Genomic DNA, 25,706 nt, shown 5'->3' on the forward strand with positions numbered 1-25,706 from the left:
GCACTCAAAGCTTCATCAGGAAGAGAAGGGGGACACTGTCCTAGCCATGGTTTTATTTGGATTCATTTATTTGCTCCTAAAGAGCTGGTGCTGAAATAATTTTAGCATGATCTTAGATAATCAGATGTGTAACTCAAGAAGCTATCTTTGGCAATGTGAAGAATGGTCTAGTTTTAATTTCTATTCCGTTCTCAAAAGCGTATTCAAACTGCTAAGGATATTTTTTATGTACATGACTGGGCCCTGGCCCCCCATCTTCTAAATCTATTCTTGATAGAACCCCCAAATACTGATTTTTCACAACTACTTTAGGTGATGAGGTATTGAGGATTGGGACTTCATCTCTTATCAAATTAAAAGATTTCTTTCAAGAATAAGGCTTAGGGGGCGCCTGGGTGGCTCAGTTGGTTAAGGGTCTGCCTTCGACTCAGGTCATGATCCCAGAGTCCTGGGATCAAGCCCTGAGGCAGGCTCCCTCTGCCCCTCTCCCTGCTCATATGCTCACTCCTTTGCACACTCAAATCTTTAAAAAAAAAAAAAAAAAAAAAGGGCAGCTTAAACTAATCCCAACTTTAGGAGTCACTGCTGTTATGGTTTCACACCATAAAAATGAGGACTTAAGCTAATTACCTTCCAGCTTGGAAACCTTACTATAGGCAAACTGGCATTCATTTCAAAGAATGTTAAAAGAATTCACATGGAAAAAAAAAAAAAAAAAAGAATTCACATGGAAATCTAAATTCATCAAACACAATGGATAAATTCTTGTGCCTCTTTTCCATAAAACTATGACACCCTTGAACTTAACAGCACTTTTCTCATGAAAGAGGTTCTTTTGCCAATTCCAGCTTATCCCCTATTTGTACAAAACCAATTGCAAAGAGAAATAAAATAACATCACTGTGCACTGTTTAAGGAATTTTTATTAAAGCAAGAATTTTATAATCCAAATTACGTTTCCTTGCTCAGTTATCAATTCTGTTATTTAAAACAGAAGTGACATTCTGAGCTATTCCACAGTAAAGAATTACAAAATTAAAGAAAGGAATGCTTTAAATTTTTGTACTTTGCTGAAAATTCTTTTTCCCAGGGTCTATAAAACATTAATTTGTTTTTATATTTTACTATTTTTTTGTAGTTTTTTTGTTGTTTTTAAATCAGTAAGTAATCTAGGACTAGCATTGTTTGCTAGACCTGGCATTTGCTCGGTACATAATGTTCAAAGTTTCCTTTCCTTTTTTTATTTATTTTATATTTTGCAATGTTTTTTTTCCATAATGTTTAAGTTTTTCGATGTTTAGATATTTTTCTTCGGTGAAGCACGAGTTTCTTTTCGTGGTCCCTGATCAATCTGTGAATGTGGGGAGAAAAAAACGTAATCATCAAACTTGCTAAGAGGCTAGAGTTTAATGATTCTAACTGCTAAAAGTAATTACATAGAGCTACTAGTTATTGCAACGCTGGCAATCATTACAATATAAAAATGTATCAAGGTGCAGAGCATTCAACTGGCAAGTACCTAACAACAAAATAAGATGATCAATACTAGCACTGGTCAGAAGCAAATTTAAAGCCCATGGCCAAATTCAGTCTGCAGCCTATTGCTATCAAGTTTTACTGGCACACAGACACCCCTATTAGTTTACATAATATGCCTATGAGCTCTTTCACACTGAAACTGTAGTAATCACACAAACAACATGGCCCACAAATCCTAAAATATTTCATATCTATCTGGTCCTTTAGAGAAAAAGCCTTGCCAATCTCTAGTTTGGGCCCCACGGCCCTACGGTACCCCATTTCTTGAAAGTAATGCAGGGCAAGAAGAGTACAGACTCTGGGCAACTGTCAGTGCTGCAACCCAATGAAAGGTTTAAGCTATCAAAGTCCTCTGAAAGTAAGTACACAAAAAGCCAAGCCCATTTAACACAAATCAGTATATAAATGAAGGTGCTTGGATTTAAAAATTCAAGTCAATACCAGGCTAACAGGTAAACTTTCCTTTGTTTGTTTCTACTTCTCTTTGAATAATTAGCAATACATTTGGATTAATGGTAAGATTAATTTCTTCAGTGTTCCAAAATACACTCAAATTGATAAAAACAAGCTTAAAACCCAGGGAAGAATGCTCACTTTAAACAGTTGGAACACCAGTGGCACTGTTAACTGCTTTCTGGGCAGCCTCTTTAGCTTGGTGGGCTTGTAGTACAGCTACAGCTTCATCAACCTAAAAAAAGAAACAAACCGACTCTTAAAAGGAGTAACTAGAAGAATTTCAAATTCATGACATGTTAAGTGTTCAAAGAAACCTCCTCTCCTCTGACCCAAGTGGAAAGAACTGCTTCCAAAAAATTTCAACTGTATCCATATCCTTTTGGGTTCCATTCCACCACTATTCTAGAATTATGAACCCTCTTGCGCTTACTTCTTTACTCTCTCCTCACCAACCCGCCCTCCCCCCACCCAAAGTTGAGAAATAATGGCAAACATCTTTCTTCCCTAAAGGAGCAGCACAGCTTAGAGGGTATGGATACTACCACAGTTAAACTGACTGGATGTGAAACCAAGCTCTGCCCTTGACTGTGAATACAGGCAAATTTCTAACCTCTACTGCTTGTTTCCCCATGTATATTATAAAACGGAAATAATGGCATCATAGGTGGTAGATGTTAGAATTTATAATTAAGACTTATAAAACTTAGAACTGCACAATTTATATAAAGCACTTATTAATATTCCAGTTTCTACAAAAAGCCCCAAAATACATAGTATAAGAAGCTGTTAGATAAATGACAAATTTAAATTACTTTAGAACGGAGAGACTCTGGAGACTCAAGCATATGAAGAAGTTCTGAATTATCAATCTCCAACAACATGCCAGTGATTTTACCAGCAAGAGTAGGGTGCATGGCTTGAATTAGAGGAAAGAGCCGTTCACCTAGGGGAAGAAAAAAATTCCTTCAATTTGAAGAATTTTAAAGGACTCCACCATAATTAATACTGGGTTTAAGAACCTGACTTTTGTATACAGCAAACAGACGCTAGCTAACCCAAAACCCACCATCTTGATAGTTATAAAACAGATGAAGTTCATTGCCTTGTGGTAGATCTTAATTCTGTGTGCAGTTCCTTTTTCATATACTTCAAACTCCCTTCTCCAAAACTGTAGTAGGATCTGTGGTGCATAATGCCCTATTATTCTATTCACCAGAAGCAAAGTATTTCATTAATGCTATTAAAAAGTTTAGCAGACCTGCCAATTCAGACCGATCCTGCAACCTATCATTTTTAGGTGCAAAGCAGGTCTAAGCATTTCCCTGTATTCTAGTCAGTCTCTGACTAGGTGGAATAAAGGTACTTACCCAACATTTGCTTTTGCTCTTGAGGTGGGGCAGATGCCAACATGGAAGCAGTCAAAGGCTCCTGACCTTGTACATGAACAGCAGGCTATAAAAAAAAAAAAACAAACAAACAAAAAAAAAGGAATTTTCCTAAGTTTAAAATACAGAAGCAGGGGTGCCTGGGTGGCTCAGGTTAGGCATCCAACTCTGATTTTGGCTCAGGACACACTCTCAGGGCCGTGACACTGAGCCCAGCACCAGCTTCCATGCTCAAGATGGAGTCTATTTGGGATTCGCTCTTTCCCTCTGCCCCTCCCCACTCAAATAAAAGTTGAAGTACAGAAGTATTGAAATCTACTCACTAGAAAAATCACTAAATGATGAAGATTGCACTCTAAACATGAATAGGGGAAGCTGAGTCCATCAGAAATACAGCCCAAGATACAACACCTATACGCTTGAGTATTATAACCATAAAGAATATTTCATTTTCTTTTCTACCTGGAGTATTTAGTGCTTTATTTCTATTATGTTCATGACAATTTTGGTCTTAGGTTAAAAAAAAACCCAGGATGGGCTAAATCTCACAACTATCTATCACTCTTTCTTCCTTACAATTATGCTTAGCAAAGCTCTCAAAAAGCACAAATAATTCAGGATAAGGAATGCTGAGGTGTTGGGGTAGTCAGTTAAGCATCTGCCTTTGGCTCAGGTCACAACCCCAGGGTTGGAGATTGAGCCCCTGTACTGGGTTCCCTTGCTCTGTCAAGAGTGTGCTTCTCCCACTCCCTGTCTTGTCAAATAAATTTAAGAAGAAAAAAAAAAAAGGAATGCTGAATGCCTGCCTAATCCCCATAAGACATTTTTATAGACTATTATTGGGACATCAAATAAAATGTTCTAGATAAGACAGGTAAGTTCTCATAACCTAGTTGTCTTTAGTGTCTTTAACTGCAACCAAGGCCTCACACATCATTCTAAAGGAATCAAAGTCCTACCTGCTGCATGGTGACTTGTGGCTGAGCATTAAGATGCTGTTGAGGATTGCGAACTCCTGCAGCGTACTTATACTGTGGAACGGTGCGAACGGCAGGAGTGGCTGCGGCAGCAGCAGCTGCGGGACGTGGACCCATTGTCTGTGTTGATGTGTTAGCTACAAAATAAATACGTGGTTTGTACTGTTTACCTTGCTCTTTCAAATTGGAAGTCAAATTTTACAGAAAGCATGAAGACCTACCAACACGCTGTGTTGACATGACTCGTGGAACCTGTGAAGAAGCTGGTCTCATAGTACTAAATGGTGGTCTAGGAGCGGCTGGGCGGATAGCACCGGGCATATTTTGGAATGCTATATTTAAAGATATGAACACACATTAACTGGAAAAAAACTCACTGGAAGTGTTCAATGCTGTTGAGCTGAGGTTTGAACAAAAGGATGAAAGTGACTAAATAGAAGTACCGTGGTTTTTTTGTTTTTATTTTTTTCTTAGTACCGTGTTTTAAAGCTTAGTTTCTCACCTGTCATTTCCCCAGACTTCCCAGATCAGAGAATGAATACATTAAACCATTCATTAAGACAAGTACTTGTTAGTATCTGAACATGCTACACAAACCTGGCTCCAAGTGCTCCTGCAATATAGCACTGGGCCACAGGGCAAGGCTAAAAATACCAGGGCTCTGATCCTTACACACGGAACCAGATTTTTAGAATTTACTGCCTAACTAAATATGAAGTTAAGAGTTGGATCCATTCCCAAACTTGTCATAAAGGAAAAATTAAGCCAGCATGGAAATTATTGGTCTCGAGACTGCATTATAGGATTCTAAAAAAAAAAAAAATCCCCAAAACGAACACCCATATCCCTATATTACACACACACACACACACACAAGAAAATATATTGTTGAAATATAACAGCTAATTTGTCTCACATAGATTTTTAGTACAAATAATTCATAACCTTAATTAAAAACAAAAGGCTTACGATGAGGTCTGGCACCCTGAGCAGTCCAGCGAGGACTTGGTCTTAGTTGAGCAATTTGGCTAGGAGGATAGTATGCAGCACGGTTCTGAGTCTGTAGAAAGCAAGCAAACATCAGGTAAGAAAAACAAATAATGCAGCTAGCTATATAACTCTCAAAACATTCCACGGGTCTTTACATTCTTATCATTTTTTTTTCAAACTTAATCACAATTCATGTTTCAATCTTAGGCCTTTATTTAGGGCGCAAACACTAAAAACGACCAAATATGAAAACCTGCATAAGGTTTTTATTTCTCTTCTGAAACATACCTGTGGGATAGCTGCCATGAAGTAACCTGAAGGAGGTGCTGGCTGGTAGGGGTTGATTACAGGATTGGGCACAGCTCTTACACTTGCCATTCTCTGCATATACTGGTTAGTGAGGTGAGCCTGGCGCTCTTCTTTGCGCTGAGCTAAAGCTACATACAATGGTTTGGTGGCCACAATTCTACCATTCATTTCTGTAACTGCTTTTGTGGCTTCTTCCGGGGAGGAGAAACATACAAAACCAAAGCCTTTGCTGCGACCACCCTCCATCATAACCTATTAAAAAAAAAAAGTTCACTTAGAATGAGGCTGAGAGGAAAGCATTACTATTACAATTATAGCTACTGACTCAAGTAAACACTGTTAATGCTTTCATCTTTCCTACGATTTTTCCTTAATACCTAAGTATTACATACATGCAATATCTGAACCAAGAAAAGAGGTGGAGGTTAAGACAGCAAATGTGCTAAGATTTCAGACTGTCAACAGATAGAATATGAAGGTTTAAATATCTGAATGATACATCCAAGGCCTACAAAATTTGACTCTTTAGTACCATTAAAATTTGACTTAGCAATTCAAGTTGACAAGATGCTTTACTATTCTTTTTTTTGCAGGGCGTGGGGGAGATAGGAGCAGCTGAATCTTAGAATATCCACATTTTAAAATAAAAATTTCACATTCAAGACCAGAAGGGCCATAAATATTTGCCAGGAAGAATCTTCCAAACACTGAGATCTTTTAAAGGAGCCAAGAGGAAATGCAAAGAACTCTTCACTAGCCCTGCAATGTACAATCTACAATGACATTCAACAGTATGTGGTGGCACAGGAACAGGACCATCCTAAGGATCTCACTTACATGTGGCACCAAAATAAAACACCAAAAACCAACCAAACAGGGCAGCCCCGGTGGCGCAGCGGTTTAGCGCTGCCTGCAGCCTGGGGTGTGATCCTGGAGACCCGGGATCGAGTCCCACATCGGGCTTCCTGCATGGAGCCTGCTTTCTCCCTCTGCCTGTGTCTCTGCCTCTCTCTTCGCTCTCTCTGAATGAATAAATCTTAAAAAAAAAAAAAAAAAAAAAAAAAAAAATCCAACCAAACAACAAAAACAAAACTGAGCTCACGGTTGCTGGGAATGGATAGGGGAAAGAATGAAGAGGTTTTAAAAAGCACAGTCCTAAAAAAAAAAAAAAAAAAAAAAAAAGCACAGTCTTAGCTGTAAATTAAGTCTTAGGGATGAGACTAATGTACAGTAAGGCGACTACACTACTGTAGTACAAATGTGAAAGTTCCTGAGAGTAGATCTTAAAAGTTTTCATGACAAGAAAAAAATTTTTTTAACTGTGTATAGTGGTAGGTATTAACTAGATTAGCAATACACAGCATACGCAACACAAACATCAAATGGTTATGTTGTACACCTGAATATGTCAACTATACCTAGAACAAGACCTAAAACATTTAATGCGCTAAAGTTAACATTTTAAAATAAGAAAAAATGGACTTTACATGAAGTACATGGTACATTGAGACAATTGAGAAAAATTAAGTCTCTTATTCACATCACACTGAAAAATCCAATTGCCAAACAGATTCTCAATCTGAACATAGGGTACAAAAATATGGGGAAAGATGACAAAAAAAAAAACAAAAAACAAAAAACCCAAGTCCTAAGTTAAAGACTGGAGAGAATATTTACAATGTAAAACAAAATTCTAATCAATAAAAAGACAACCAATCCAATATAAAAATATGCAAATTGGCACAACTAGTCAGCATAAGACATGTCCACCACTGGAAAAGATGTATACTACTTTCCACTAAATTGGCAAGACTGCAGGAACTTGTCTAGCTTGACGGCAGGAACTTGTCTAGGAACTTGGGACAATTTGGGACTATCAATTTTAAATATACCCACTAACCAGCAATTTTAACTCTAGAACTTTGGAAATCCTGGCATTTTTTGCAGATATATAAGAATGTTTATTAGAATGGTGGATCTAAAAATGGAAAGACAGATGTTTACCAGTATAGGTATAAAGTTATGATACGCCTACCTATTACAATGAATATTCAACCTTCGGCAAAAAAAAAAAAAAAAAAGAAAAAACCACCAAGCCTGAAATGAATGAATATACAAATATGTATCTAGACCTTATGTTAAGTAAAATAAAACCACAAGTCACAGATTCTGTATAGTATGATCCTGATCTTCTAAAAAAAAAATTTTTTAAATTTTAAAGACCTTATGTACTCATGAGACACAGAGAGGCAGAAACAGAGGGAGATGCAGGCACCCCACACAGAGCCCAATGTGGGACTCGATCCTAGGACCCCGGAATCACGCCCCAAGCAGAAGACAGATGCTCAAACCGCTGAGCCACCCAGGCGTCCCTTCTAAAAATTTTTTATACATATACATTAAGTGTTTGGACAAACAGAAATTATCCACCCAAATGGGGGACAGAGAGGGAAAATCACCTTTCATTCTTTACCTTTCTGCTTTGAAAAGTATTTTTTTCCAGCTAGCATTAACACATGACCTTCTCCTCCAGAATACACTTGCCAAATTTTCACATCCTTGCCACCAAAGAATATTATGATCCACAAAGAACTTTAAAAACTTTATATACAGATGAATTCTTGGACTATGGACATCAGAAAAAAACATCTAGAGCACCAGCTTCAACTGAATATACAACTGAATTTGCCCAGATAATTAGAGCAGAGGTTCTTATATCAAAATCCCAGAATTCAGGCTAGAATCATAATACCATAATTCTTCATTCCTGATTTCAAGTGAAAGAAAAAAAATCTATCTCTACTGATATAGGGTTTAGAGTTGGACTCCCCAGAATGAACTGCATAAGTGAATACAAATTTGCCTAAAAGCAATTATAGTTCCCTAATAAACTGCCACCTTTAATCAGGAAAATAATTAAGTAAAGTAGAACAATGCATGTTATGTGAGGATCAATCACTAACTATGGTCAACAAATGCAGCCTTCCCCTCAGGAAGAATTCAGAACTCAACCTGCAAAAAAAACAAATCAATAAGGCTACAGCATCTACTTCAAATTTAAAGGTTTGTCAAACAATGAAGCAAAAACTAACTGGATTTCCGGGAAAAAAAAAAAAATGGACTTTTTTGTAAGAAGGAAAAAAAAAAAAAAAAAAACCTGTGTGACTATTCATTTACAAGATAAGAAAAACACTCCACACATTACTGTGAAATTTATACAGGAATATCCATGTGCATGGATTTTCCCCAATCTTAAAATATCACGTTACCTTTGCACTAGTGATTGTACCAAAAGGAGAAAACTCTTTCCGGAGACGTTCGTCATCAATACCATCATCAAGATTTTTCACATAAAGGTTAACACCCTAAAAAAAGAGAAGAAAACTGTAGAAAAAGGAGAAAGAAAACTACAGTGGTACTTAAAGACGCTTCCTAGTATTTTATCCCATGTTTCTTCTCCTTTCCCCCTCACAAACCCTCCAGTTACCTGGCAGTAACTGAAATGAACGCAAAATAGGTTTCCTCATCCCTGTCTTATTTTGCTTGTCAATTAAAAATGAACCTGGTATCTGGTGATCCTATCTTGCTTCATCTGTTCAAATTTGCGCTTAAGTTCCGTCTGCCGTTCCACTTTTTTCTGAGCTCGACCAACGTAAATTTGTTTTCCATTGAGCTCCTTTCCATTCATCTCATCCACAGCCTTATAGAAATCACAGAAATTTTAATTACTAACTTGCAACAGAGAAGTTCCTTTCTCTAACAAGAAAATTTGTTAGGTTATGAATGCTAAAGATGGACCCATCAGAAAAACTTAGCTTCGATGTTTTGGGAAAATACAGGTTCCCAATTTATACCCTCAAAACTAATACATAAAATGCAAGTAATTCAAAACAATATATGTAAGATAGCCAATGTAATACATGTACATTTCAGTATGAGAGCAAAGAAACCTTCTATCATCTCCCTTCTCATTATAAACACAGGAAATCCATACTGTCTGTAGTTAGTATATTTGAGTCTTACTTTCTGTGCATCTTCATGCCTTTCGAAGCTTACAAATCCAAAACCTTTGGATTTTCCACTTTCATCAGTCATTACTTTCACACTTAAGGCAGGTCCTAAAAAAATTTTTTTAAATGATTCAAAGGTATTCCACACAACATTTAGTTTATACATTTCAAATTTCAACACACAAGAACAATGCCATGAAAAAAATAAAAATTAAAAGTCTCTTCAAAGACCTTATATTTCTACTAAGAAGCTAAATACTTTATTTCCTTAAACACTCCTTCCATTTAAGGAGGCATGTTTTAGACAATTGTTAAAGATGAAATTTTATTCTTTGTTTAAAAGAGATTTACTTTTTTTAGCCAACAATTTTATTTCTTGATAAGAGAATTAAGAAATAAGATTCTCTTAACCCTTGGTCCACTTGACTTCCAATTTAGAGTGGAGGGAATATGGGGTTTGACCCTTGGAAAGACAGTGTCCCTTGGAGGAGGCAGCACATATTTGAAGACACATGGCCCCAGTCCTCCCAAATGAAAAAGACACTTGACTGAGGTGGGTGTTATCTGAGGTAGGCGGGGCCAGAAAATATTAAAAATCACATTTGATTACAAAAAATATGAAAGATGTATGGGCACAGGTAAACTGTTTCTTTTCAGTGTACCTCTGGTCCTAATGCTGTACTTCCAATCTCTAGGAGAAAAAGCCAAGAAAATACTTGACAAATTTACATATTGGTGGTCACTTCACATAGCATTATTCATTTGGGATAATTGGTTATCAATATCCAACTTTAGAAATAGCTTCTAATTAAAAGACAGAGGAAATATACAAAACCAGTCACTAAAGAGAATTTGGGAGGAAGATGCGAGACACAATTTATCTTTGTGCAAAAGACAGGTTTTTTTGCTCAAAGGAGCAGAGTTCCATGTCGCATGCTAAATCAGCAATAAAAAAGTGTTAATTTCCTATTTCTGTATCATTTGAGGTGCTCAAAAACAAAAGCGCCACCTATTTAATAAGTTCAACAAATGACAAGGAACAAGCAAATCACCTGCAAAAGCGTTCAATTTAAAGTTCATCTTCTGACCAGTTATAGCTACCTAAAGTGAGGCTGGTTACACTTCAGATTTAAAATTTAATGAAGTTAATTTGAAATCCAAGGAACAAATTAAGATCCCATGGACTCAGAAGGCCATCCCAAGGAGGTATCACGGGAAAAATCAGGATCTCTGGCTTTGTCTTTGAATGTCATGATTTCAAATTGCTCAAACATGAGGCTCTTAAGACTGGCCAAATATCCTAAAGCTGCCCTGCTTTCCTGTCCCATAACTAAAGACTACATTCCAACCTAGGTTGGCTGTGTCATTGTGCATGCCTCTGATGAGTTGGGATCTGTAAGTGCATAAATCCAGCACAATTTCTTATTGTAGCATAACCTTTTAAAATATGTTCCAATTAGGCAGTCACACCTCACTGTGCTTAGACAACACTATTAAACCTTTATATACTACCTAGTAGTATAATGGATTATCAGTTTAATCCAGATAAATGACAGTTATTTCTAAGTATCATGTTAAGTTTCATTTCATTCACTTTAGTATAAAGTATTAGCCAAAACTAATGTTGAGCAATTACTCAGAACTTTGAGTGTAAAAATTTAATTCAGACACATTACCAAACTTGCCAAAGAGATCCTTAAGGCGCTCATCATCCATATCTTCTCCAAAATTCTTGATGTAAACATTGGTGAACTCTTTTGCCCTAGCTCCGAGTTCTGCTTCTCGTTCTTTACGAGACTTAAATCGTCCAACAAATCTAATAAAATATGTAAGGACTATAAAATTAGGTTCTATTTTATTAAGTCAGATTAATTAAGCCTGATGGTTGATTTTGCAATTGTTACTGATAATTTCAGAATCTTGAATTAAGAGCACACTATAAAACAAGTGCCTTACGTGAAAAAAATGGAAGCATAAAATACGAACAAACCTCCTAACTACAAGAAAAAAGGAAGCATTTTTCTTAACACACATTCCCCCCCTTCTTTCTAGCTAACCCAGGGTTAAAGAGATCATGCCTATCAATGCAAATGAGTGGGAGTTAACACTCGAACCACGCCAAGGGAAAGACATAAAAGCTTTCATCATTGCTATTTCAAAGTGGCCCTTGCACATTGTAATCTGCTAAAATATGAATTTAAACTTCTGAATTCTGTACTCCAACACATAACAGCTTGGCAAATTTTCTTTGCAGTATTATCAACTAAATGTTTTAAAATTTTAGTTTTTCCCTAATATAAAAGGAATACGTGTCATTTGAAAATATAATAGACACCAAAATAAAAAAACCATTATTTCACAATACCATCCCAATCATGACTGATTTTCCTTAGGTCTTTTTGTTTTACTGGAGATTTTTTTATTCTTTAACCTTCCCCACCCCACCCAAACTGCAGTGCTTCTCCATGCTCTCAGTTTTACGAATGTTCTCAAGATGAACATAATATTCCATTGTGGATATCACAACTTTCTGCTTTTGTTAATAATGCTGGAATTCATTAACAAGCCCTTCTGTTATATGTTCTTTGGATAGAGCTGCAGAAACGGTAGTTCAAATGCATTTAAGTGACCTTAAGATTATATATATATATATATATATATATATATATATGTCAAGCTGTTTTCCTAAAGGGTTACATCATGTTTTACTCAAAACAGCAATAAACTGTCTTTATTTAACCTAGAGCTCCACCAATAACGGACATTCTTCCCTCGCTCCCAAGCATGTTGACAGGTAAACTATAAGATATTTTCATCTCCTAATACCCATGATGCTAAATATTTCTCTCATTTAAGGATATACTATTTCAAAAAAAAAATAAGGATGTACCACTTCTAACAATTAGTCTTTGTAAACATTGTTCATATTGAAGAACTGCTGGTTTCTTGGATTATAAGGGCTCTTTACACATTCCAACACCTTTCCTTAATCATGCAGTGACACAAAATTCAAATAGGCAACACCGTGTGCATAATGATCCCTTCAGGTACAGACTGACCACAGCACTTGATCGAAGTTGATTTTTAAGAACCACACCTTAAAAGTGATGCAGTGGAGTTGTTAGAACAACTAAGCCCAATCTGTATGTCCTCACAGCAGTTTACATAGCAACATGAACTCAGATCATTTATAAGATGACCTTACAACTGAATTTGCCCAGATAATTAAGCGAAATCCACTGGCACTAGGGATACAAAATTTAAAATGTTATTTCTTTGGGCTCATAAAACCTGTAATTTTATAACCTTGCAGCAAATATAGTCTCCCTGCCATTATATAAAAGCCTACAACTTTTAAAAACAAGTTTCTCTCAGAAAGATGAATTATGAAGATTTCTGGTTTAATTCTACTGTAAGTGGATGAAAGGAGGTGAAAAGTTGAAACAACAAAATGTCTTTAAACTCCATCAATAAATTGGAGTAGTATGGCCAAGTAAAGATCCAACTTAGACTCTGAGTTCAGACCACTGGGTTTGTATCCCAGCTCACCTGTTGAACCAGCATGTAAATACAAGCAAATTATTTTGGCCTCAGTTTCCTCAAAATGTAAAATGGGTCAATGACTACCTCAGGAATTATGATCAAGTTTCTGTCTGGATTCCTACTTTTTCAACCACGAACTTATTTTGAAAAAACTTTGTTTATCTAAGTATACCTATCTTCTTTTTCTTTTTGACCTGAATGTTGGCCAGTTACATTAATTCACTATCCTTCGTATGTTACAATAAACGAGAAAATGAGAACATCTACCAGGATGTGGCTTATTAATTTTCACTCCAGCTGAATCTCTAAGAGAACAAACATATTAACTTGTAAAATGAATTGATTTGGACTATTAAAAACAGATCTGAAACACAATTAACTATATATACTTACACTTTGCGATCATTTAGAAGCATCCCATTCATTTTTTCAATAGCTCTTTCAGCTGCTTCCTGTGTCTCAAAATGTACAAATCCATAACCTTTGGAACCATTTTCATCACAAACCACCTAGGGAAAAATCAGATACCAATTGTTCATTACTTGCTATTGATTTAGCATTTTTTCCAGTGTTCAAAGATAACTTGTCAGTCTTCTAGCCCGAGTTTTTGGGAAATAAAGATAGCATGGTTGCTCTCTTAAGGAATAAACTACAAGAAGCTAAAACACTGTTAAGCATTTACCCGTCACACTTTTGCTTACCTTACATGAAAGGATGTTACCAAAAGCAGAAAATGTATCATACAGTGCTTTATTATCAATGGATTTGTCCAAATTTTTAATGAATATGTTGCCCACTCCACTTTTGCGAAGTGATGGATCACGCTGAGACCACATGATGCGTACTGGCTTGCCCTTTATAACATCAAAATTCATGGTGTCCAAAGCACGCTCCGCTGCAAGAAAGACATGTTTAGGGTATTACTTCAAAACATGTACAGGCCACTAAAAATTATATAAATTAACATGGGGGAAGTGGCTGGGCACACAGTCCCTCTACCTCTTTAAACTTAAGACTGCTGGACCTTACCCCACACTACACTATAATGCAAGAAAAGAACACGATTATCAAAAAACCCCAAATTCCCCATGATAAGAGATGATCTATCACCAATGTACTTCTGAAACAATCTTTTCCTTTAACTGCCGTAAATTTAAAATCCTCTTTTGGTTCCTACTCAACATAAAACCAAGATACCCCTTCACATAAAATTGACTTAATGAGAAATATAAAAGATATTAGGTAATTATAAATTATCCAGACTTAATAGTTTTTAGATTTTTCAAGCATTTTAACTCCCCTTATTACTTGTCAGAATCAATCTTACTGCTTATCACAGCACTATACAAAAATTAGCCCATTAAAAAAAACAAAAAAACAAAAAAACAAGAAGTCCCTGGATTATGGGGTCAGGGGGATTTCAGTGACTCCTGGCACAACTTCCTATTATTATGTTAGAAAAATAAAAAAAGAAAGGTTATATCCATTCAGATCAAGATATGAATCAGGCCCTCAAAAACTAAAGTGAGGCTGGGCATACTCAACTGTATAATGAATACAGAATTTTTGCAATAGCAGATCTATAATACTCACAATTCACTCATTAGAGCTTTCTTGACATATAAAACCAATTTTATCTTCAGTCATTGATTTACTAAGTAACTGATCATTTAATCAATTATTTCTGAATAGTGCTACAAAATTTCAAAATCTACCCTATGATTCCAAGGTCTATGAAGGATTGAATTATGTGTCCCTCTATCATGAAGCACTTATTAAATAAATTGAGACTTTCCACAAAAAATATATTAAGTAAAAAAACAATAGTTCAAAACAGGGAATAAACAGTCCACTTTAAGCCCTGAAACACTAATTTCCACGAATTTCATGTCAGTATAACTCTAAAGTTATTGAGAGGACAAATTTTCCGGCCACTTCTTTTTATAAATAAAAGCTCCAGTTTCTAGAAGATAGTGACAATCAGCTGTCAGCTCATTATCAATTGACCACACCTACTCAGCTCCCCTAGTTTTTTAGCTGACTTTGCTTGAGTGTCTTTTGAATGAGTCACCTCTTCCTGCTAAATTGGAAAATGGTCACTTTCAGAAGCTATTCTACAAGTCCATGAATGTTGCAGTAAATAGGAAAACAGAAAACCACTGAAAAAACTACTTGGAAAGACCGTACATATAGAAACCAAACAAATGGAAGATGGAAAAACGCTATCTTTTTTTGAGCAGTTACAGAACTGGTCTACTGGTATAGACTGAGAAAACATTACAGTGTACTGTAACCATGGTAACCTGAAGTTCAACTTTTCAAAATCACAAGAAATTTTAAAAATTGGGTTTTTTGGTTTTAACATTAAGCTTGGAATGAACAGCCACTTCCAAAAGTTACATTTTATGGTCTTTACGATTTGTTCAAGTTTTCTCTGTCAACTCTCGACTGGGATTACAAGCCCCAAAATTATCTTATCTTTTAGCTTTCATTTACTGGTAAATCTTGTCCAGAGCTGGGAAAAATTGTTAAGGAGTGACATTTGGAGCCACTGCTTACAGAGCAAAAGGGCAGGAAACCTGCAGTGCAGCTTTACAACTTCTGGCTCTGTGTCACTGAATAGTATGTCTGCCTACCCAAAATCTTGATATTATACTTTACCTAGTGAAAGAAAAGCTGATCATTACGTAACTTCAGTTTTACTGAACTTAATAAAAATTTTTAAAGTAAACTCCCTTTATTCTCTATTTGACATGTACTCAAGCATGAATTCAAGCGGGAAGCAAAATTGGGCCATAAAATCAAGGGAAGCTGACTTTTGGAAGTCAACTGATCCAAATATAAAAGAAAACCCTGGCAACTCATCATGCCACATATCTATCTGCCAAATTTTGTTTTTGTGAACTATTTGTCTTCAAAATAAAAAGAGAAGGTTAGCCACATTTTTTTCTCCATAAATTTCAATCTTACTCTGTTATTTTGTTCAATTCTCCATGATGTACAGATATTCTGGACCACTTTAAAAAAACAAGCCTTTACGACTTGAATGCCATTGAATACAATGGTCCAGTCCACACTACACTCAAAGTTTACAACAAAACTGGTGAATACATTTTTTTTTTTTAAGGAAAAACCTCTCAAAAGCACAGAACTACTTCAGAAGGGAAAATAATCTGAACCGATTACCATTGGGTAAAAAATTAAAATGATCTACACGGCCGGAAAGGAAACCGTGAATCTCAAAAGGGTGATCCTCCACATCCTCTGCTCCCACTACCCTGCTGTTTACCATAGGAGAGTGAGAAATGCCTGAACTCGGGGAAAACCTCAAATGCGCGTCTCATTGGCAATTCACATTTCTAGGGCCATGGGTTACTGACAAGTTCTTAAGAATGGAATCAGAAACCCGAGGACCGCAACATCACCAAATTAACTTTATTCTAAGGCCCTGTGGCTCCCCCAGGCGATTGGGCCAGGAGCAGAAGCAGGCCTCGGGCCTGTGAGGTTACAGGGTTCAACACGTGGTGTTTTTCGAGCACCGAGACGCACTTCCTCTGGGTCCTGGGGCGCCGGCGAGAGCCCCGCGTGGTGGGGCGAGCCTCCGCCGAAGCCCGGAGAAGGGGGCTCGGCTGCCGACGCCCCAGAGCCCCGCGTCTACTGGCGGGAGCGCGGTGGAAGAAGCCAATCTCACCCACCCTCCCGGCGCGTCATCACCCTAAAGTTTGAGAGCGGCAGAGGCCGAGAAAATGGTCGCAAAGGAGGAAGTAGCCAGGCGTGCGGCTGCCGGCGGCGCGGGTCCCCGCGGGCGCCGGGAGCCGGGGTCCCGGCGCCCGAGCCTCTCCGCGCCGGCCCTCGGGGGGGTGACATGCCCTCCGCCCCCTCCCCCGGGCCCGCCGGCCTAGCCCGCCCGCCGCCGCCTGCGCCTCATGGCCGCCCGCCCGCCCGCCCGCCCGCCGGGCCCGGCTCTCACCGTCCGCCGGCTGCTGGAAGTTCACATACGCGTAGCCCAAGGAGCGGCGGGTGATCATGTCCCTGCAGACCCGGATGGAGAGGATGGGCCCGGCCGGGCTGAACTTCTCGTAGAGCATCGCCTCGGTCACGTCGGGGTGTAGGTCCCCCACGTAGAGCGAGGCCATGGGGTAGCTGGGGGCGCTGGGGTTCATCTCGGCACGGCTGCCCGCAGGGCCACAGGCCGCGACCTTTCCGTGAGAGGAGGAGAGCGAGTGCTGGGGCCGGGGGCCGGAGCCGGGGGGAGGGGAGCGGGGGCAAGCGCAGAGGGACAAAAATCAACCGGAATCGAAAACTACTCAACGGCCGCAGAACGGGGTCGATCGGCTGCCGCCGGCTGCGGAGTGCTGGCTGCTGGCTGCTGGCTGCTGGCTGCCGGCTGGGAAGCGAGGGTGGCGGTGTCGGGTCCGGGCAGCGGGAAGGCCTCGGTCTCTTGGTTCCTTCTTGGAGCTGCTGCGGGGCCGCGGGCGGGCGGGCGGGTCGGTCTCGGCTGCTTCACCGGGTTATTTTACAAAAGAGGAAGAAAAAAAAATAAAAGTCTCCGGCGGAGGAGACGCGGATTTTTTGTAAATTTTTTTTGGGTTTTTTAAAAGGCTTTTTTAGATTTTTTTTGGATTTTTTAATAATAAATGTGTGTTCCGAGCCCGGAGCACACACTCCGCACTCTCAGCACTAACCGCCGGGGAGAAGGGGAAGCACCGCCTCCTGCACCCTCTACTTATACCCCCCGCCGCACTCGCCCCGCCCCCGCGCGTCTGACGCCAGGGCCCTACGCGAGCGTCAGCGCCGGAGGAGGAGGGGAAAAGGAGGCGAGGGGGAGGAGGGAAGAGAGAACAGGAGGAGGAAAGAGCAGAGAGGAAGGGAGAGGTGGCGGCGGCGGCGGCGGCTGCCGTGCGTGTGGGGGTGGGGCGGGGCGGAGCTCCTGCGCACGCGCCGCGGCCGGGGGCGGGGCCCGCGGTGCGCACGCCCGTGGGGGAGGGAGCCGGGTGGGCCGGCCTCTCCTGCCGCCCCCGCCCCCGCCCCCGCCCCCGCCCCCGCCTCCACCCCGAGGGAGCGTTAACCCGTCACCGCGGCGGTGGGCGGTGCGCGGGGCTTCCGGGTTCCTCGGCGCTAACCACCCCGCACGTGCGCGGCTGTCCGGGCCTCCTCCCGCCTCGGCCCGCCCTGCTCCGACTCGCCCCGGCCCCGGAGGGACGCCGGGCACAGGGGGGCCGGCGGGGCCCCTTCCGGGCCCAGTTTCCGAGACGCGCGTGAAAAGAGGCCGGGGCTGGCCCCCCTTTCTCCTACCCGGACCGCACTACGAGTCCCAGCGGGCAGCGCCGCCACGCGCGTCGGCCGCAGAAGCGGTGCCTGCCGGGAGCTGGAGTCCCCAACGGCCGCGGCGCTCGCTGCCCCCAACCGGCCGCGGGTCGCGGCCGCCCGCTCGGGGACCCGCAACCGTCCGGCGCCGGACCCGGGCGGCCCGTGGCCTCCGGCGGGGGCGGGGCCCGGGCCCTCGGCCTCCACCGCGCGCTGTCCTTTGCTCAGAGGGGCTTTAATTTGGGAAAGCGGTTTCGGGGTCTTTGTCCGCCTCCCTTTTTAAAGTGTCGTGATCTCTATGAACTTAAGCTGCGAGGTGGGAATCTTTGGTTCTGCTATTTCTACTTTGAGATTTCTTTGCGGCAGAAAACAGGACTCAAGGAAAACTGCTGTTTTTCCTCAGAGTATGAGTCTCTCAGTCGGAATAGCAGCACAGACCCGCAAGCAGGCAAGGTCAGCAACAGTTTATGACAAATGTGTGAAACGACCTCATACATTTCGTTGCGGACTTTAATAGAAATGGTGAATTTAATGAATCGATGGTCATCAAAAAGCACCATTATATAATTCCATTACAATGTCCCTACAGGAATGACATTAAGTCAACTCCCACTTGAGAGTTTTTTACTTTGCAGTTCTTAGACCCCTTGCATAAGCATCATTTGTTCCCTACAGCATCTGGTGTGGGTGGTGGAGCACTTAGTAATAATTTTATCTTACTGTTAAGAGAACAGTCTCAAACTAAACGATTGCCCAATTCATTCTTTAATTCAATAAACTTTAATGCATGCCAGATACTTTACCAGGTGTGGACTGGGGGCTTTATTGTCATTTAATTAGAATTTAAACCAGCAGAATCCCACATAAGTGCTATTTCGCCCCCATCTTGGTAGGAAGATAATATTTTTTAAAAACATACTGCCTCATGTGCTTTATTAAGCAAAAGAGCAAAACTTTGGATTGTGTAGTAGGAAGACGTGTCTATTAGGAAATGTTAAATCACCGTTCACTCTGTTAGAACTCTGTGGTTAAAAGCCAATCCGTCAATATATTTATTGAACGCCTGCCAAGTGGAGAGTACTGTGTAAGTAGGAAAGACAAGTGACGGAAACAAAACCCTGTCCTCACGAAGCTTATCATGAGCTCTCTGGTATCCTAAGTGCCAGCATAAAAATTAATGCAGTCAACATGCAATCCCAGCATTTTATCTGGCTGTGACAATTTTCTGTTAGATTCTGTATTTTCTTTAAAAAACAAGGGGTGGGGGATCCCCGGGTGGCTCAGCGGTTTAGCGCCTGCCTTCGGCCCAGGGCGTGATCCTGGAGCCCCGGGATCGAGTCCCACGTCCGGCTCCCGGTGCATGGAGCCTGCTTCTCCCTCCTCCTGTGTCTCTGCCTCTTTCTCTCTCTCTCTTTCTGCATCTCTCATGAATAAATAAATAAAATATTTAAAAATAAATTAAAAAGTAAAAAACAAAGGGTGGAAATTCCATCATTGTACTTTGGAAGAAAACAGGACTTCGTTTTAATATTTTTATTAAGTGACCAAAACAGGTAATATGAGAAAACGGGTCAAAGAAGAAGTGTACTCAGTAAAGGAAGGTAAAGGGAGATCACCTCCAATAACGTGAACATTAGACTACAGCAAGGATTAAAACTATCCAAACCCATACATAATTACTAAGATTATCCAGAGGCTCTTACATTATTTCTGGTAGAAGATGAGAGTACAGTGTGGTAGACCTCATGAAAACGTAATTGTAAATAACAAAGATGAGAAAAATGGTCTGCTTGGAGTCTAAAAAATTTTGTCAGAGAGCAAGAGTTCAACAAGAGTGGAGTTTGTCTAGGTTAGGTTTGAGTACCTCACTCATTAGAAAGGGCTCACTCTCCGGTTTCACTAGAGTCTGGATTAAATAACTCTCCAAAGACTTGTTATAAAGCCATTTTGAACAAGCAACTTCCTAATAAGTCCAATTAACAGTTGAACCTCCGGGGCACAGGAAATGGATGCCCTAGATGGTTGACAGAAGTATTCTAGTCCCTGGAAAAATATATCAATTCTTTGTGGATTAATAAATACTTTGGGAAGGAAGCTGGTCAATCAGGACTTCTGTGCAGCTGTGGTTCTTGACATCCAGTGAATGCCGTTGTCTTCTTTTAGGGAGGTAGAATTGAGAGTAAGCTAGGGAGACTAGAAGCAAAGCCCATCCCTTAAGGGAGGGAACTAGTAGAATCAGGAGAGGGTATTAAATCCTATCCCAGGAGGAACCAGGAATGGGATGTGGAACTGGAGCCAAGAACCTGTTCCCTCGATCCATTGATCACCTCTTTATTTCCAACCAGCTCCTTTCTCTCAGATTAGAAACCCGTTTTTCTGATCAAAAAACAAACTTTCCCTTAATGACCTATGCCTCTAATTTGCTCTTTTCACAGCCAAACTTACTATTCCCACTTCTTGTCTCTCCTTAATTCCTCAACCTCCACCTCTACTCAAACTGCCCTGACAGTGAGCCCTCCTCTATTTGACAAATCCAGTGGATTCTCTTCAGGTCCATTTTGCTCAACATCTGCAAAATCTGACCCTGTTTACCTCCCCCCTCTTTTTTTAAGCACACTCTCTTGGCTTCTGGACTACAAGTCTCCTGGTTCTGCCAAGCTCTCAGACTCTTATCTCATCATCACTCCTCCCTGACCACCAGACTGGGTTGGGTGCTCTTCCACCCAGACTGGGTTGGGTGCTCTTCCTTTGGGCTTTAGCCTGACTACCCCTCTGCCACATTTACCACGTTCCATTAAAAGTTTGTTTTTTTTTTTTTTTTTTTTATGAGCTATCTTCCCAAATAAGTTGTAAACTCCAAAATAAGTTGTAAACTCCAAAAGAGAGCCTATGTCCTATTTGTCTGTATTCCTATCAGGGAGCATGAAGCCAGGCACACTGGAGGTGCTTTTTTGTTTTGGGGGCGGGGGGGATTGTATCCCAAACTCAGAGAGATGGCCAGACAGGCTTGTGGACAGAACACATAGAAGGAAAGTTTAATAGGGAGATCTCAACCTGAAGTTCACATGGCATGAGTATGTAGAGCTGTGTTCAAGTCCAGATCACTTGTCTCACTGCAGTGTGCCACTTTCCAACTCCATAGGCTCCTAGAAGGAATATTTCCTAACATACTGGCTGGGCACTCATTTCCAGGGCTGAGCTTGAAGATAGTGGACTTTCAGTACCTAGAGTCAGGCAAGCAGGGACAAACAATGACTGCTGGAAGAAAGAACTTTCTGGCCCTCCAAAGCTGAGAACATTATACAGCATGACTGACTTTTAACAGTCTGACTGCTTCTGACAGAGGAAATTAAGTCTATGAGTGAAAGGCAGAAGATAGAATATTTGTCAATTCCCTTTGACTTTTTGATTCACTACTCTCATTTTTCTCTCCCATCATTTCTTTTTGGTCTCAAAAAAATGTGCTATGTTTATCTGGCTTGCCTGTGTATATCTAATTTTAGATTGCAAGCTGTGGGACAGAATAATGTCTTTATATGTGCAGCATCTCACTGTGGATGCCTGAGAATGTCCAATGACATCAACATCATTCAATTAACCTGTACAAAGTAAAAAAAAATAAAATAAAATAAAAGTAAAGTACTCTGTAGAACTTGCTCACTTGAACTTCACCAGAGATTCATAAGTAATTTTCACCTATGTCCAGGATACATTCAGAATATATCCAGAATAATTTATAGTATTCCATGTAATATATGACAAATTAAAGTTGACCAGCCTTATAAGGTCTTTAGATACTATTCAGAGATGTAGTTGAGATGAATAATAAGGAGGTATAGCAGTGCTCTCCCAACTGAAGGGATAAACTTTCTGTAGATCCTTGAAATAGAAAAATATTTTTAAAATGTCTATGATAAGACCCAAACTATATAATGTTTAAGAAGATTAGCCATCTGCTTCTTTGGTTTGCTGGGTTGGTGAGGAGCACGACACCTATTCAGATTTGTAAATTGTTATGCCCATGATCAGAAGGATTTCCTGTGGTAAGAGTCTTGTTCAGATTTTATGTTTTATTCCACATGCATTACATATTTTCCTCATACCAATCAAACAAAGAAATGATTTATAAAAGAGTTTGAGATTGGTGCTGACATTGTGTGTCAGATGAGGCACATGAAGTTAATTGTGAGGAAATGGCTGCCACATAAGTAGATCCAGAAGCAGAGACCCACTTAGAGTCATAAACACAGGCTCAGAAACACAGAAACAATATTGGGAGAAAAAAGGCAATTAATCGCTTTGTTATAGGAAAGAATAAGAAACTCAGAGAAATCTAGAATATTTAGGTTTCCTTACAAAGTGCTCTTCTAATGGCATAGCCATCTGTGTTAAGCCAACACTAACAGCAGGGATGCTACTACAACAGAAATACCACTACCTACCTAATAGGATTATGGTGAGACCTGAATAAGGTATTAATTGTAAGTCCATACTACATAATGTACAGTACTACCATTTATTGAGCAACTCCTATTTCTATAAATATAACTATTAGAAAGAGATAGACACATGTAAACAGACATACATAAGTTACAACTGTCATTGTCCTAAACTAATGTGGTGAACAGAAAAATACAACGGCTACATGGAAACAATAAGTATTAGATGAGCAACCAAAAATATTATCTACTTCCTATCCAGGTTGTGGATTATGTGGGGAGGGTCAATGTGAGAACTTTGAAATGGATTATATTCTAGGACCTGAGGCACAAATAACCAAAGTACATAGTTCAGGTATGAAGTATGAGAAAAGTACACTTTAGGAAAATAGAAGAAATTATGTTAATTTAATTTAAATTATGTTAATACTAAGCACTATTATTTATTGACCACTTATATCCCTCCTCACAATAGCCCTATAGGGTATAAAGCTACAGAATTGCCAATGAAGAAACTAAAGCTTAAAGAACAACTTTGATTCAAACACAGGCAGTGCAAGTTCAAAGGGCAAGATCTCTGATCAGGGAATTAATGGTGCCAGTACTTGGAATAATGACAGGAAGGGGCATTGCCAGGTGGAGGAAATAACATCAGGAATGCCATGAGGCAGAATAAGCAAGAGGTGTTGAGGATATGACAACATCAAATGGCTGAAACATGGCCGATAGGGGAGGGTAGAGGCAAGTGAGAGTGTGAGAGAGGGGAGCAGATACAAGGAAAAAGGGATTGGGGCTTAAACGGAAAGGGAGCATAGGATCCAATCTTATCAGAAGGCAATTCTGGTGGGGGAGTAAAGATATTAATTTTTTTTTAAAGATTTCATTTATTTATTTGACACAGAGAGAACACAAACAGGAAGAGCAGCAGAGAGAGGGAGAAGCAGGCTCCCAGCGGGGACTGGATCCCAGGACCCTGGCATCAGGACCCTCAAAGGCAGATGTTTAACTGACTGAGCCACCCAGGCTCCCCAAGATGTTAAGTTTGAAAGAAGACAGACAGAGGATATTCTTCGAAGGGTCCTGCTTTAATCTTCCCTGAAGGAAGTAAAAGAAAACACCTTCTTACTGTCTAACGAAAACGCCACATCAGTTTATTCAGGAAGACAAACTTTCTCCCTGTAGTCAATCTTAGAAAATAATTCGTTGTATAGCTCTTTATTTAAAAGACATCAAATTATAGAATTCACTCATTCATTCACTACAAGCCATGTACTCATTCAGGCCTATAGCATGCCCTGCCCAAGGCACTGCATATAAAATATAAATTTATACTGCATATAAAACCAGTAAAGTCTCTGGCTTCATGAAACTTACTTTCTAGAAAACAGGGCAACTGTTTTAGTGATTTTACAAAAACTGCAGGAATAATTTTCATGTGGATGTTTTTCCTTTGTCGACTCTTAATATAGCTAATTATAATCTGGCAAAGGTATTACTGTTGAGAGCTAAATTTGACATTAAGTTTACCAAATCTATAGAAACTGAGGGTTGGGTAGCCTTTAGGCAACATATCTCAAATATCAGTGCACTTTTTAAAATAGGTAGATTAAAGTCACTTTCAAATTGAGGTCTCTGGTAGGTGACAAAAGGACAGTATTCTGGGCTGGTGATTACAAAGGTATGTCTATATTTATATTTATACTTTATTCATTCAGTATATATTTACTGAGTAGTATGTTAAGAACCTTGAAACACTGCAGGTATAGAAGTGGGCAAGAGAATCTCTACCTTAAAGAATATGTAATGACATTAATACCATTGACTTCACTTCTGTGTATGGATGCATTTTTAATCTTAGTGAATGGATTGCAAGGTTCTCTAGAAAACTTAAGCATTTGAACTTTCTTAGAGATTTTATAAATATTTTCAACATTCTGCTCTCTAGGATATACCTAGAATAACTTATATCTTGTTATAATAGATAAATTAGAGTTGACTGGCTTCATGAGGTTTTTAAGTCTAAAGTTAAGAGGCCTATTTGATGTGTATCACGAGAGACTAAAGCAACCCCCAATTGAAGACTTATTCTTTCTGGAAATGTACATCTACATCTGAAAGTCTATCTACAGAAAAGTCTATCTGAAAAATGTAGATAGACTAATGGGGTGACAGACATGATGGCCAAAAATTACAATGCAACACAATACTTGGTATACTAGTAGAGTGAGCACAGGGTATTCCAGTTACACAAGGCAGGTGAATTGAACTCAGCTTTGGATGCTTGAGGCTGGAGGTGAGAGGAGCAATCAGGCTGAGTTTCCCTAATTTAATAACAGCCACCATGTAGCAAGCCTACTAACTCAACACGCAGCTCAAAGGAAGAGAAAAGTGAGGCCCAGAGCCCACAGTTAAACCCTATAAGCAATGCATTTGGTGATAGTGCCACTTCCTCTGGGTTAGGCCCTGATAGAGCTCTGTGACAACTCTCCTGAGTCATAACTCACCTACCTGTCCAACTAAATGAAGAAATTCAATTCTAGTTTTGTATTGTTAATCATTAGGCAGCTCCTATAACTATGGTTCACTAGTTTATTTTGCTTTTTCTTCAAGGATACCAATCAGGTGTGAACAGCTTCCTTCTAGAAATCTTTCTTCGGGCTCATTCGTGGGCTGAGCAAGAAAATATACTTAGGCTAACTGGTGAATAACTGCTTATGTCTTCACAAGTGGACTCTGAATGATAGTAGTTAC

The 25,706-nt window shown here is 39.8% G+C and overlaps 1 protein-coding gene and 1 long non-coding RNA gene across 8 annotated transcripts in view; one reads left to right on the top strand and one right to left on the bottom strand.

Moving 5' to 3' along the window:
* Positions 1-905: 905 nt before the first annotated feature.
* On the bottom strand, positions 906-18,070 carry PABPC1 (poly(A) binding protein cytoplasmic 1). Of its 3 annotated transcripts, XM_077846782.1 has the most exons (16): positions 17,522-18,064; positions 17,180-17,408; positions 13,911-14,104; positions 13,603-13,718; positions 11,343-11,482; positions 9,680-9,774; positions 9,219-9,356; positions 8,926-9,021; positions 5,636-5,908; positions 5,327-5,417; positions 4,579-4,689; positions 4,340-4,494; positions 3,363-3,447; positions 2,808-2,938; positions 2,134-2,227; positions 906-1,351 (listed from the first exon to the last, which is right to left on the bottom strand). In XM_077846782.1, exons 2-15 carry the CDS (start codon positions 17,370-17,372, stop codon positions 2,135-2,137), a joined length of 1,911 nt encoding a protein of 636 aa, XP_077702908.1. In that variant the 5' UTR covers positions 17,373-17,408; positions 17,522-18,064; the 3' UTR covers positions 906-1,351; position 2,134. The 3 variants fall into 3 exon arrangements, with proteins under 3 accessions (XP_077702908.1, XP_077702909.1, XP_077702907.1); XM_077846783.1 differs by having other exon boundaries at positions 11,352-11,482; positions 17,180-18,070; XM_077846781.1 differs by having other exon boundaries at positions 17,180-18,063.
* A 545-nt stretch (positions 18,071-18,615) lies between these two features.
* The window catches only part of LOC144283094 (uncharacterized), a 107,677-nt gene continuing 100,586 nt past the window's right edge, over positions 18,616-25,706 (top strand). For 3 of the 5 annotated variants that reach the window (XR_013351424.1, XR_013351425.1, XR_013351426.1), the window contains exons 1-2: positions 18,616-18,969; positions 23,857-24,633. This is a non-coding gene — a long non-coding RNA (uncharacterized LOC144283094). The remainder of the gene's footprint in view (positions 18,970-23,856; positions 24,634-25,706) is intronic. The other 2 variants (XR_013351422.1, XR_013351423.1) reach the window with 1 other exon arrangement.

This window comes from Canis aureus, chromosome 14, assembly GCF_053574225.1.
Source record: "Canis aureus isolate CA01 chromosome 14, VMU_Caureus_v.1.0, whole genome shotgun sequence".
Classification (NCBI taxonomy): domain Eukaryota; kingdom Metazoa; phylum Chordata; class Mammalia; order Carnivora; family Canidae; genus Canis; species Canis aureus.